The 13,476-nt window shown below is 37.5% G+C and overlaps 1 protein-coding gene across 1 annotated transcript in view; it reads right to left on the reverse strand.

The window, feature by feature from the left end:
• Positions 1-13,476, reverse strand: part of LOC115229009 (U5 small nuclear ribonucleoprotein 200 kDa helicase-like) — a 72,892-nt gene that overhangs the window by 36,226 nt on the left and 23,190 nt on the right. The window contains 10 exon segments of the mRNA XM_029799438.2: positions 1,164-1,445; positions 3,165-3,269; positions 4,717-4,897; positions 6,278-6,339; positions 7,336-7,485; positions 8,128-8,386; positions 9,208-9,266; positions 10,201-10,371; positions 11,883-12,038; positions 13,204-13,341. Of these exon segments, the coding sequence (XP_029655298.1) occupies positions 1,164-1,445; positions 3,165-3,269; positions 4,717-4,897; positions 6,278-6,339; positions 7,336-7,485; positions 8,128-8,386; positions 9,208-9,266; positions 10,201-10,371; positions 11,883-12,038; positions 13,204-13,341 (1,563 nt within the window).

Below are 13,476 nucleotides of genomic sequence, written 5' to 3' on the forward strand. Positions count from 1 at the left end.
CTACCCTGCAATGTCATTCTAAAAGCATATACAACCACATCATCAAATTTTCGAAGCTATGAGACAATGTATGATTAATACAAAACAATATTAAGAAATACGTATTACATTTGACAGAGTAATTTGAATGCTAAAGGGTTAATCCAATACAATTCAGACCTATGAAATCCTCTTGTGCAAAGCAAAGACCTTCAACTTACTGTAAACATTTATTGGTAAGAACATGCGGAAATTTTCATCACTTGAAACTGCAACCTGTTCTCTTGACCTAAAAAGTTTGCTAAAACCTCGTTCGAAAATAAATCCGGAATCACAATAAATTGGTCTGATAACTGAATGAGAGTAATTTTGACCAAAGTGAGTTTCATTTGGCTTTTGTTAATATCAATGGGCAAGACCATTGCCAGTACCACCAAACTGGTCCTCGTGCCGGTGGCATGTAAAAGCACCCACTACACTCTCAGAGTGGTTGGCGTTAGGAAGGGCATCCAGCTGTAGAAACTCTGCCAGATCAGATTGGAGTCTGGTTCGCCAGGCCTCAGTCAAATCGTCCAACCCATGCTAGCATGGAAAGCGGACGTTAAACGATGATGATGATGATACACTGGAGTAAATTTGGTACCTGAGTATCGTTTATCTGTATACTCCTAGCATTAATCTACAAACTCAACTGAGTATCGTTTATCTCAGTACTTCTGATGTTAATTCATAAACTCCAACATCATCATCATCATCGTTTAACGTCCGCTTTCCATGCTAGCATGGGTTGGACGGTTCAACTGGGGTCTGGGAAGCCAGGAGGCTGCACCAAGCCCAGTCTGATCTGGCTGTGTTTCTACAGCTGGATGCCCTTCCTTACGCCAACCACTCCGTGAGTGTAGTGGGTGCTTTTTACGTGCCAGACAAGGCTGGCAATGGCCCCCAAGTGAATAATTAGTTTTAGACAACTGATACATAAACGATCTAAGACTGTATGTATGGTTTTGACAGCACTGAAGCTGAATAAGGCCCAACTTGTTGGAAATCAGAATTTTTTGGTCATTGGACCTGTTTAAGCTCAGAAATATTTCAGTGCAAGATAAAGCATTGATACATTGCTATTTGTTCATTAGATAAGAAATTGGTGTCCATTCCTGCAAAGGAATAAGACTCGAAAGACTCACCTGAAAATTTCCAGTTTTACGGTCATATTTCATCAAATTGTGTTTGTCGAGTAAAGACGCAGCTGAGTGGACGAGGTCTTTCCGTCTTTGTTCTAAGACAGGATCGTCTTTCTGGTGGTCAATACTAACACCATAAAGAGGGCCAGAACGCAGCATGCGGATATAGAGGTATGTGTAGCCGAGCCAATTAATGGCTTCTTTCATGTTCTGGACGGTGCCAAGGACCACTTCAGCATTGAGATTATCGGCAAGCTTTGTAATGAACTGGCTTTCAATTGGCAACTAGAAAAAAAACAAAAAAACAAATAAAATAAACATATAATTATTTGGAAGGATTTTTACTACAATGAAATAAACGAATTATAGCTGTCATCATCATCGTTTAACATCCGCTTTCCATGCTAGCATGGGTTTGACGGTTCAACTGGGGTCTGAGAAGCCAGGAGGCTGCACAAGGCCCAGGCTGATCTGGCAATGTTACTACGGCTGGATGCCCTTCCTAACGCCAACCACTCCGTGAGTGTAGTGGGTGCTTTTTACGTGCCAGACGAAGCTGGCAATGGCCACGATCGGATGGTGCTTTTTACGTGCCACTGTGACTATTATTATTATTATTCCACAAAATGGCACTTTCTGTAGGTTGACAATGCCAGTTTCAATTCCAACATCTTTCAGCATCTTAGGTAGCATTTTGGGCATGATGCCAAGTTCACCATTACCACAAGGACAATTGTCATGTTAGTCTTCCACAAACACTTCATCTCTCTGGACTAGTTCCAGTAATTTCTCAATTTCTTTGGCACTTACTCAATTATTGCAAGGCATTGTAAAGTCTATGATCTTACACACTATTTATTTCTTTGGTCTTCTGTAATTATATATGATCTTTTTGCTTCAATAGTGTGGACAAACTTTGTAGAGAAATCCTATAAAATCTTGTAATCATTATTATCATTATTAAGGTGGCGTGCTGATAGAACCGTTAGCACACAAAATGAAATGCTTAGTGGTATTTCGCCTGCCTCCAAGTTCAGGGTTCCAATTCCTCCAAGGTTGACTTTGCCATTCATCCTTTCGGGGTCAATAAAATAAGTACCAGTGAAACACTGGGGTCAATGTAATCGACTATCCCCCACCCCTCCCCACAAAATTTCAGGCCTTGCACCTATAGTAGAGAGTATAATAATAATTATTCATTGTAAACCTAGCTGAAGTCAACATTGTCTTTTATCCATTTCATACAATTTCTTGCCAGTACCGCCTGACTGGCCCTGTGCCGGTGACACACTCTCGGAGTGGTTGGCATTAGGAAGGGCATCCAACTGTAGAAACTCTGCCAGATCAAGATTGGTGCAGCCATCTGGTTCGCCAGTCCTCAGTCATTTGTCCAACCCATGCTAGCATGGAAAGCGGACGTTAAACGATGATGATGATGATGATGATGGCATTAAGACAAATATAATGTTTTCTAACCTAACTAATTAACTATATTAACCCTTTCGTTACCAACCCGGCCAAAACCGGCTCTGGCTCTGTAGTATAAATGTCTTGTTTTCATTAGTTTTTCATTAAAATATACCAGCAAACCTTAGTTGCAATTTATGTTCCTAACACTAGCTTAATGATAACTAAGTTATTTTACTAAATTCTTTGTTATATTTAAAATAATTGAAAGAAACACAGAGCATCTCAAAATAAATATGGTAACAAAAGGGTTAAAATACATAATAGAGAAACAATTCTTAACCCTTTTGATACCAACCTGGCTGAAACCACCTCTGGCTCTGTAGTACAAGTGTCTTGTTTTTATAAGTTTTGAATCTTCCACCAAACCTTAGTCACAATTTATGTTCCTAACACTAGCTGAATGATAAGTAAGTTATTTTACTAAATTCATTGTTATATTTAAAATAACTGAAAGAAACACAGAGCATCTCAAAATAAATACATTAACAAAAGGGTTAAGAGATGTGAGGAAAAGAAACCCCACCAAATCCTTACCTGTTGGTTCATGAGTGAAAGGTAATATTGAAGTTCGCTATGGTTTGTTATCATGATACCTTCTCCTCTTGTGTCATATTGGGGCCGACCTGCTCGACCAAGCATCTGGATAAAAAAAAGAAAAACATGGGAAGTTAAACAAGACAAACAAACAAACTTGAAACTAGAGAGGATTAACCCTTTAGCCGTCACATTATTCAGTCAAAAGTAATATCTATTCACATTGTTTTGAATTAATCATGGATTATCTCACAGCTTTGGAGATTTTGATGAGGTAACTTAATCTTTAGAATGATATTGTAGGGTTGGTTGTGAGAAGCCAGATCTGGTTGGTTTCAAATGAAATGGATAGAATATTTTGGTTGGTTTAAATGCTAACTAGATCCAGCCAGCTTAAACACACAATAGATAGAATATTTGGGCTGGATAAGGCTGGTTTAAAAGTTTTATTCTTTATAACAAGCACTTAGGTTCTAACACAGAGGGGACAATACAAGGACAGACACAACACCACAGTGGGGACAAAAACAAAACAGATGCCATGAAATGTATAAAATTAATGATAATGAAATGGCTGCCTTGAGTCCCACTCTGAAGCAGTTCCATTTTAAATGTCTTTACATACAGTTTTTAATCGTTTTCTTTTCCCACCTTTTCTTTCTATTAGCATCATATTTATATTCTATTGTTTTAACAATTACTTACTTTTTTTTTTTTGAAGTCATTAAAGGTTTAACTGTTAAAGAGTTAAGTCATACTTGACTGAACTACTCCAGAAGTCAGATCTTATGTCGTACTGTCAGCATAGAGACGAAGTAAGATTCAGACGTGTGAAGATCTGATGTGCTGTACTGCAATCTGATGCTAACAGGGAAGAATCTAGGCCAAAACAATTATGTCGCCTTACTGGTACTTATGCCTGTGCTAGTAGGGTGCCAAGAGCACCATCCGAGCGTGATCGTTGCCAGAGCAGTCAACTGGCTTCCGTACCCGTGGCACGTAAAAGGGCACCATTCGAGCGTGATCGTTACCAACGTCGCTTCACTGGCACGTGTAAAAAGATTCGAGTGAGGTTGTTGCCAGTACTACCTGACTGGCCCCCGTGCCAGTGGCACGTAAAAAGCACCCACTACACTCTCGGAGTGGTTGGTGTTAGGAAGGGCATCCAGCTGTAGAAACTCTGCCAGATCAAGATTGGAGCCTGGTGCAGCCATCTGGTTCGCCAGTCCTCAGTCAAAATCGTCCAACCCATGCTAGCATGGAAAGCGGACGTTAAACGATGATGATGATGATGATGATGAAATAACTATTTTCAAAACTGTAATATGATACCTAAATTTTAAGAATTCTTAGCTCTTAAAAACTTCATGATGTTCATCAAATGAAGCAAATCTTTCATCAGACACCATTCCCAAATGATCTGGAACCAACTGCTGACAGTTGATAACCTATGAACAAGGAATCAAGTAGCATATCCACCAAACCGTTTTAATTCTATTCTCTGCCAAACTGAATAGATGGAAGATTCTAAATATTGGTCCATGAGACTTACCTGCATAACATCCAAAGCACTCAATTCAACCCATCTTCCTTTTTCCGGGCTGTACACCTGTGTTCCTTTGATGATTACGGTATGTGCAGGTAAATTAACACCCCAAGCAAGGGTTGAGGTGGACACCAACACCTGGATGTGACGATCTGCAAAGAGATCTTCCACAAGAGCTCGATCTACTCTGAAAGAGAAAAGAGAATAAACGGGTTTTTAAAGGTAATTATAATAATGAAGTAAGAAACGACACAGAAGCAAATACAGAAACTGAATAGCAGAGGTGTTGGGGTTACAAAGAGAACAAATTATTTTCTTATCTGTTTCTTACAATACATCTCAACGCTTCTAAAAGCAAACTTTGTATGTTTACAGTTATCGTAATTTGAATTGATATATATATATATATATATGTGTATATATATATATATAGATCAATAAATGGTGGGGTTGTGTTGACCGCACGTGGAGAAATGATAAGTAAGGAAAAATTTTTTTTAAAATGCAGAATGCTCAAATGAAAGAAAATTTTAATAAAATGAGAAAATGATAAAATATATAAATATATATTTATTCAACCGGTTTTCGTCATTGTATGACTTGTCAAGAATATTTATGTTTTAAGAAGTTATTTTAAAAATTAGAAAGAGGAAAAAAAGAAAATTGCATTGTTTTTTGTAAAAGAATAATGATAAAAATGTACAAAAATTAAAAAATAAGTTCTCCGATACATTGTGAGTTCGTTGTGTATCTTGAGTTTTATGGTTGTTTACCAAAAAATTACCTTGAGGTGTTAAGATCCAAAGGGATTAAGAGCATGTGATGTGTTGTGTTGTTAAATTCAGCATGTTGTTAAATTCAGCATGTTAAATTCAGCATGTTAAATTCAGAACATGCTGAATTTAACAACACAACACATCACATGCTCTTAATCCCTTTGGATCTTAACACCTCAAGGTAATTTTTTGGTAAACAACCATAAAACTCAAGATACACAACGAACTCACAATGTATCGGAGAACTTATTTTTTAATTTTTGTACATTTTTATCATTATTCTTTTACAAAAAACAATGCAATTTTCTTTTTTTCCCCTTTCTAATTTTTAAAATAACTTCTTAAAACATAAATATTCTTGACAAGTCATACAATGACGAAAACCGGTTGAATAAATATATATTTATATATTTTATCATTTTCTCATTTTATTAAAATTTTCTTTCATTTGAGCATTCTGCATTTTTAAAAAAATTTTTCCTTACTTATATATATATATATATATATATATTTATATGGAAGAAAGTGACCAAGAAATAAAACAATTTACCAGGTTGACAGTGAATGTGGAGAAGACGGAGAGAGAAAAATGATGATAAAAGCAGACAAGCATTAGTAATGTGTGTAAGATGAAAGTGGGAGAGTTGTAGGAAGAGACAAAAACAGTTTGCTGAGTTACAGTTGAAAATAACTGCACATAGATGAAGACAGACACACAGACAGAGAGAGACAATGGACAGAAGGACAGGCAGAGAAAGAAAGAGAGAGAGAAGAATAGAAAAAGAATTTACTTAGTCATTCCGGCGTGGTGAATGGCAAAACCGTATGGAAGCAGATCCCTTAACTCGAGATTCTAAGAAAACAAAAAAGAAAAGTTTTGAAGTGAAATCACAGGCAACATATAATAAACGTGGAAAAGAACAAATCTGATCTCAATATATTTGGCAATAATATCGACATCAACAATAATCATCATCATTGCTTTAAACGTCCACTTTTCCATGCTTACAGAGGGTGGACGGAGTTTATTGAGATGGATTTATTTCTCTATGGCTCGATGCCCTTGGGTTGCCAACCCTCAACTGTTTTCAAGCAAGGTAATATTTCTCTATGGCCAGACACCTTTTTGCAGAATATTGGAAGTAAATGACACAGCTTGTATGATGGCGACATCTCATTTACAACTATCATGGAAGGCGGACGTTAAACGATGATGATGATGCTATGCCAAGACAAGGACAGACAGACAGACACACACACATGATGGGCTTCTTTCAGTCTTTGTCTACCAAATCTTCTCACAAAGCTTTGGTCAGCCTAGGGTTATAGTAAAAGACACATATACACATATAGCAGGCTTCTACAGTTTCTGTCTACCAAATCAACTTGCAAAGCACAAAAAAAAATTTTTTTAAATGGTTGGCTCGGATCTACAGTAGAAGAAACTTGCCCAGGATACTGGTTGTACAGAGGGATTGAACCCATAAGCACATGGTTGCAAAGCAAACTTCTTCACAACACAGCCATGCCAGCACCTATATATTATGTATATTATGTAAAGGCGGCGAGCTGGCAGAAACGCTAGCGCGCCAGGCGAAATGCTTAGCGGTATTTCGTCTGTTGTTACGTTCTGAGTTCAAATTCCGCCGAGGTCGACTTTGCCCTTCATCCTTTCGGGGTCGATAAATAAAGTACCAGTTTTGCACTGGGGTCGATGTAATCGACTTAATCCATTTGTCCCCTCTATGTTTAGCTTCTTGTGGGCAATAAAGAAATATATATATATTATGTATTTTATCACAACAGGATGTAGTAAAAAAAAAATTTTTAAAAACTCCTTTCACCGTACCTTCACTTGCTCGGCTTCATTTCTTAATACTTCAGTAGAAGCTGACCCTTCTTTCAAAAAAGACCCCAACGTATCTTTCTCAAGGCACATGTCTCGAATCGCACGGGCAGTTTTGCCGGTTTCTTTACGGGAATGAACAAAAACCAGAACCTGTAAAACAACATTGGAGGGAAAAATATAGAATCAGGATTTTACTTAGGAAGGATTTCATACACGAAAATTGAATTGAAGGTTTGTAAATATATCTGAAAATTTGCACAAATGGGAATGCCACCGGAAATCAGTTAATAAGCATCAGTGACAGCATCTGGTATACACAACCGAGACAGTATTAGATTAAAATAGCCACCTATGTATCATAATTAATGTATATACATCATCTGATAGGCCAGTTACTATGGTATTTGTTCTGAGATAACGTCTCTCATGGAGTTGCTATGTTAAAAACGCAATAAATAATATTAGATGGAAACGAAAATCTGAGCCAACAACATCAGATGTGTACTGGCCTTTCTGAGCTATTTCATTGGTGCGTACTCTCAACCAGGTAAAATGTACCAGGTGTTTTCACTGGGACAAATTTTCACCTCCCTCCAATATTGTTTTCAACACAGCAAGTCCATAACAGTTGTCATCTCGGGACAAACACTGCAATAACTGGCCTACCGACTGTGTACATACATTAAGTACAATACATCATTGTTATTTAGTATCCCTTTTTTTCCCCGCCACTGTTAGCATGGGTTTGACACATAGATGGCTATTAATGAAAGAGTTATTACTTGTAGGTACCTGGTTTTTACCGGCATGCTCCATCACTTTTTCGTACACAATTTCATTCATAATTTGAAATCGTTTCACAGCTTTCTTCTCGGTGATTCCAATAAACTGCTGTTCCAGTGGCACCGGCCGGTAGCTGTTGTCGAAGAAGAAGAGGCCCTGTGAGGCATCAACTCTAAGGAATGTTGCTATGTCTTCATAATTGGGGAGTGTGGCACTGAGACCCACTAAACGGACTTCCTCCCGAGTTGTTTCTATGTTCCGGATTGTTCTATGGTGAAAGAAAGAAAAAAGAAATAAAATAAAATAAAAAAAGATGAACAATTTCCTCTCTTTTTATCTTTTACTTGTTTCAGTCAGAGTGTGGCCATGCTGGGGCACTACCTTGAAGAATCTTTAGTTGAAGGAATTGACCCCAGAACTTATTTTTTTTAAAACAAGATACTTATATTATCTATCTCTCGTTTACCAAACTACTGTTATAGGGATGTAAACACACCAACACTGGTTGTCAAGCAGTGGTGGGGGGACAGACACAAAGTCACATACACACATGCAATGACAGGCTTCTTTCTGTCTACCAAATCCACTCTCAGAGCTTTGGTTAGCCTGGGGTTACAGTGGAAGATACTTTCCAAAGGTGTCACGCAGTGGGATTTGAACCCCAAACCATCTGGTTGGGAAGAAAAACCTCCTATAAAGTAATCTCATGGCCTAAGTGATCACCAGACTATTTAACCCTTTAGCATTCAGATTACTTTATCAAACGTAAGGCTTTTTTTATTCACATTGCATTGAATTATACATTATCCTGTAGCTTTCAGATTTTGATGACATGATTGTCTATGTTTTAGAATAACATTGTTGGGTAGGTGTGAGAGGCTGGATCTGGCCAGTTTGAACCTAAAGCATATAGAATATTTGGGCTGGATATGGCTGGTGTAAGTGCTAAAGGGTTAAGGAGACAAAATCTACCAGAGGAGACATAAGAAATAACAGTTCAATTTATTGATGGGCAATCACGAGGAAAAGATAACAAGACAAAAAAAAAAAGAAACAGTTGGCATGAAGGTAAGAAAAGGAAACGCTTACCTGGATACAAGAGATTCTAAGACAGGGCCTCGGTCATCATGCAGCAAGTGGATCTCATCCTAAAGAAAGAAAACGAAAGAATATGTACAGAAGGAATGGTGATTATAGTGATTGCTGTTTATATTTTAAGGCTACCCCTGCCCCATCCCAACTTTGGTGGAACCGCAGCAAAGTTAGAAAAACCAAGTGTCTTGTATTACAGGCATCTTCTGTAATGGAAAATGTTGCAGTCCAGAAAATTTTGAAGTAACACAAGAGTCTGTTATGTGAGATCACTATCTGTGATGGTGGTCATGGTAAGGGTGTCTATATTTCTTTAAATTCCTTTATGATCTGATTTCAAATCACAGTGGAACCAACTTTACTGTTCATCCGGTTTTGACTGATAAAGTAAATACCTGTAATAAACTGGGGGTAAATCCAATTGACTGGGTAGCCCCCCATCCACCACACACCTAGAAATCTGTGGCCTTATGTCAATATGATCAATCATTAAGGAGCAGACCCAGGTCAGTTTAGATGGAATTGACCAATACAATAAGTGTCGGTGGCACGTAAAAAGCACCATCCGAATCATGGCCGAAGCCAGTGCCGCCTCGACTGGCTTCCGTGCAGGTGGCACGTAAAATGCACCAATTCGACCGTGGCCGATGCCAGCCTCGCCTGGCACCAGTGCAGGTGGCACGTAAAAAGCACCCACTACACTCTCGGAGTGGTTGGCGTTAGGAAGGGCATCCAGCTGTAGAAACTTTGCCAGATAAGACCGGAGCCTGGTGCAGCCTTCTGGCTTCCCAGATCGCCGGTCGAACCGTCCAACCCATGCTAGCATGGAGAACGGACGTTAAACGATGATGATGATGATGAAGAGATTTGGGACTGCATTCTAGTTGAGGTCCTCTAGTCTTCGACCGTTTTTATTCCATATTCTTCAGCTTTCCGTTTCTTTTAAAAACATTCGACAAACACTGCAAACATGAGTAAAAGGAAACTTACAAAAATCATGAGTCGCACAGCTTGAGTGTAGGTTCTCTCGCCACCTTTACGAGTGATGATGTCCCATTTCTCTGGAGTGCAGACAATTACTTGAGTTGCGGTGATCTGTTCCTTTGTCAACTGGTGATCTCCTGTCAGTTCAGCAACTTTCAAACCATATGATTTCAATCTCTGGAAGAATGTGAGAACATAAAATGCGTAAATAAAATTACAGACATCCCTCGTATTATGGCAAGTCTACATAATTTGGCATCGATGGAAATTGGAAACTATGACCACTAATTTCTGGATGGGGGTCTTTAACCCTTTCATTACTGTATTTTGAGATGCTCTGTGTGTCGTTTAATTACTTTAAAGATAACAAAGAATTTAGTAAAATAACTTAGTTATGATTCAGCTAATGTTAGGAACATAAATTGTGACTAAGGTTTTTGTGGAAGGTTTTAATTCAAAACTTATAAAAACAAGACATTTGTACTCAGAGCCAGAGGTGGTTTTGGCTGGGTTGGTATCAAAAGAATTAAGACTTGTTTCTCTATTATATATTTTAACCCTTTTGTTACCATATTGCTGTTGAGATGCTCTGTGTTTCTTTCAATTAATTTTAAATATATCAAAGAATTTAGTAAAATAACTTGGTTATCATTAAGCTAGTGTTAGGAACATAAAAATTGTGACTAAGGTTTGGTGGAAGACTTTAATTCAAAACTTATGTAAACAAGACATTTGTACTCAGAGCCAGAGGTGGTTTTGGCTGGGTTGGTATCAAAAGAATTAAGACTTGTTTCTCTATTATATATTTTAACCCTTTTGTTACCATATTGCTGTTGAGATGCTCTGTGTTTCTTTCAATTAATTTTAAATATATCAAAGAATTTAGTAAAATAACTTAGTTATCATTAAGCTAGTGTTAGGAACATAAAAATTGTGACTAAGGTTTGGTGGAAGACTTTAATTCAAAACTTATGTAAACAAGACATTTGTACTACAGATCCAGAACGAATTTCAGCCAGGTTGGTATCAAAAGGGTTAAGAATTGTTTCTCTATTAATTATTTTAACCCTTTTGTTACCATATTGCTGTTGAGATGCTCTGTGTTTCTTTCAATTAATTTTAAATATAACAAAGAATCTAGTAAAATGACTTCGTTATAATTAAGCTAGTGTTGGGAACATAAATTGTGACTAAGATTTGGTGGAATATTTTAATTCAAAACTTATGAAAACAAGACTTGCTGTGTCGTAAATACCTGAACACTCCAGTTGGAAAACAAAAGAAAGTGAGTTAAAGAGTAAGATAAGGGGGGTGATAGTGAGAGAGATGATGGCAGGGATGTGTTGGGGGTATGCCCACAAGGAAAACAGATGGCAAGAAAAGAATTGAGGGTAAAATATATAAATCTATATTAACCCTTTCGTTACTGTATTTATTTTGAGATGCTCTGTGTTTCTTTCAATTACTTTAAATATAACAAAGAATTTAGTAAAATAACTTCATTATCATTAAGCTAGTGTTAGGAACATCAATTGTGACTAAGGTTTGGTGGAAGATTTCAATTCAAAACTTATGAAAACAAGACACATGTACTACAGAACCAGAGCCGGTTTCAATCAGGTTGATAATGAAAGGGTTAAAGTATAAAAATAATTGAAGCAAAAAAATATATTGAAAACGAACATTACCTCGGTAAAATTTCCAACCATTTCTTGTACAAGAGATTTCATGGGTGCAATATAAACAACTTTAAACTCATCCGTATTAATGGTACCATTATTGTTTACATGTTTACCGATTTCTCGTAGCATGCAGAGTAATGCTACATTGGTTTTACCGGCACCCTAGGAATAAAAAAAAAAAAAATGTTATAAAGAGATCATAGATAAATTCTTCAATTGAATTTTATATATATATAAAAAAACAAAAAACATGACTAGAAATATTGGGTGAAATATTTTTTCTGACCCCCAACAATCCTTAAATCAAATATGTCACTGTTTTGGTTCCCACTTCAGGGATTGGCTGATAAAGAACCAAGTTATGAACTAGTGTCTTTACAAATTGAAAGTCTTATGGTAATGGAAAAAACTGTTGAAAGAAATGTGTCCTATAACAGACCTGCTTGGCTGAGATCATACTTCCATAAGTGGTACTTATACAAGGGCTTGAACTCCCCATAACCAAAAGAACACTTGCCAATAATACAGTATTCTTGCCACTTGGAACATAGACTGTTTAACCCCTTTATTACCATATTCTTCTTGAAATATACTGTTTACCTAAGAGTTAATTATGAAAATAATGACAAATATAGTCAAAAAACTTGGTCATTATTAACCTGTTATTTAGAACATTAAATTAGCAAGAAATTTTAATTGGAAATTCTGTGCCAGTGGCACGTAAAAACCACCATCCGATCGTGGCTGTTGCCAGCCTCGCCTGGCCCCCGTGCAGGTGGCACGTAAAAAGCACCATCCGTCCGTGGCCGTTTGCCAGCTCCGTCTGGCACCTGTGCGGGTGGCACATAAAAAGCACCCACTACACTCACGGAGTGGTTGGCGTTAGGAAGGGCATCCAGCCGTAGAAACACTGCCAGATCAGACTGGGCCTGATGCAGCCTTCTGGCTTCACAGACCCCAGTTGAACCGTCCAACCGATGCTAGCATGGAAAGCGGGCGCTAAATGATGATGATGAAATTTATATTTAGATCACCTTAACTCGTTAGCATTTAAACCGGCCCTTTCCGGTCAAAATAGTAAACCTGTTTTATGTTCAAATTGACCAGATCTGGCCCCCTCACACCAACCCTACAATATCATTCTAAAAATGAACGGTTACCTCTTCAAAATCTCAAAGCTACAAGATAATGCATGATTAATTCCATACAGGGTTAAAACAAGACGTGTGTACCACAGACTCAAAGACAATCTTAGGCAGGTTGGTATCAAAAGGGTTAATGGACATACAATATGTTTAGATAAAGGGTCTTGCGTGATGGTACTTACTGTTGGGGCACACAGCAAAATGTTTTCAGATGTTTCCAAAGCAGTCTTGCAAAGTCTGCTTTGTATTCGGTTCAGACTCTTGAAACCTTCAAAAGCTGGTTGAGCATATTTTGGTAAGCGTTCAATTGGAATCAGGGTCTTTGAGGAAAATGAAAAGAAAAACATAAATGCATAAAAAAACTGTTAGCACTTCAAAATAGAAAATAAGAAAATAAATACAAGTATTCATTAAACTTTGAAAGGGTTATTAAATTAATGCATGTGCCGGTGGCA

Source organism: Octopus sinensis, unplaced genomic scaffold (assembly GCF_006345805.1).
Source record: "Octopus sinensis unplaced genomic scaffold, ASM634580v1 Contig11558, whole genome shotgun sequence".
Lineage (NCBI taxonomy): Eukaryota > Metazoa > Mollusca > Cephalopoda > Octopoda > Octopodidae > Octopus > Octopus sinensis.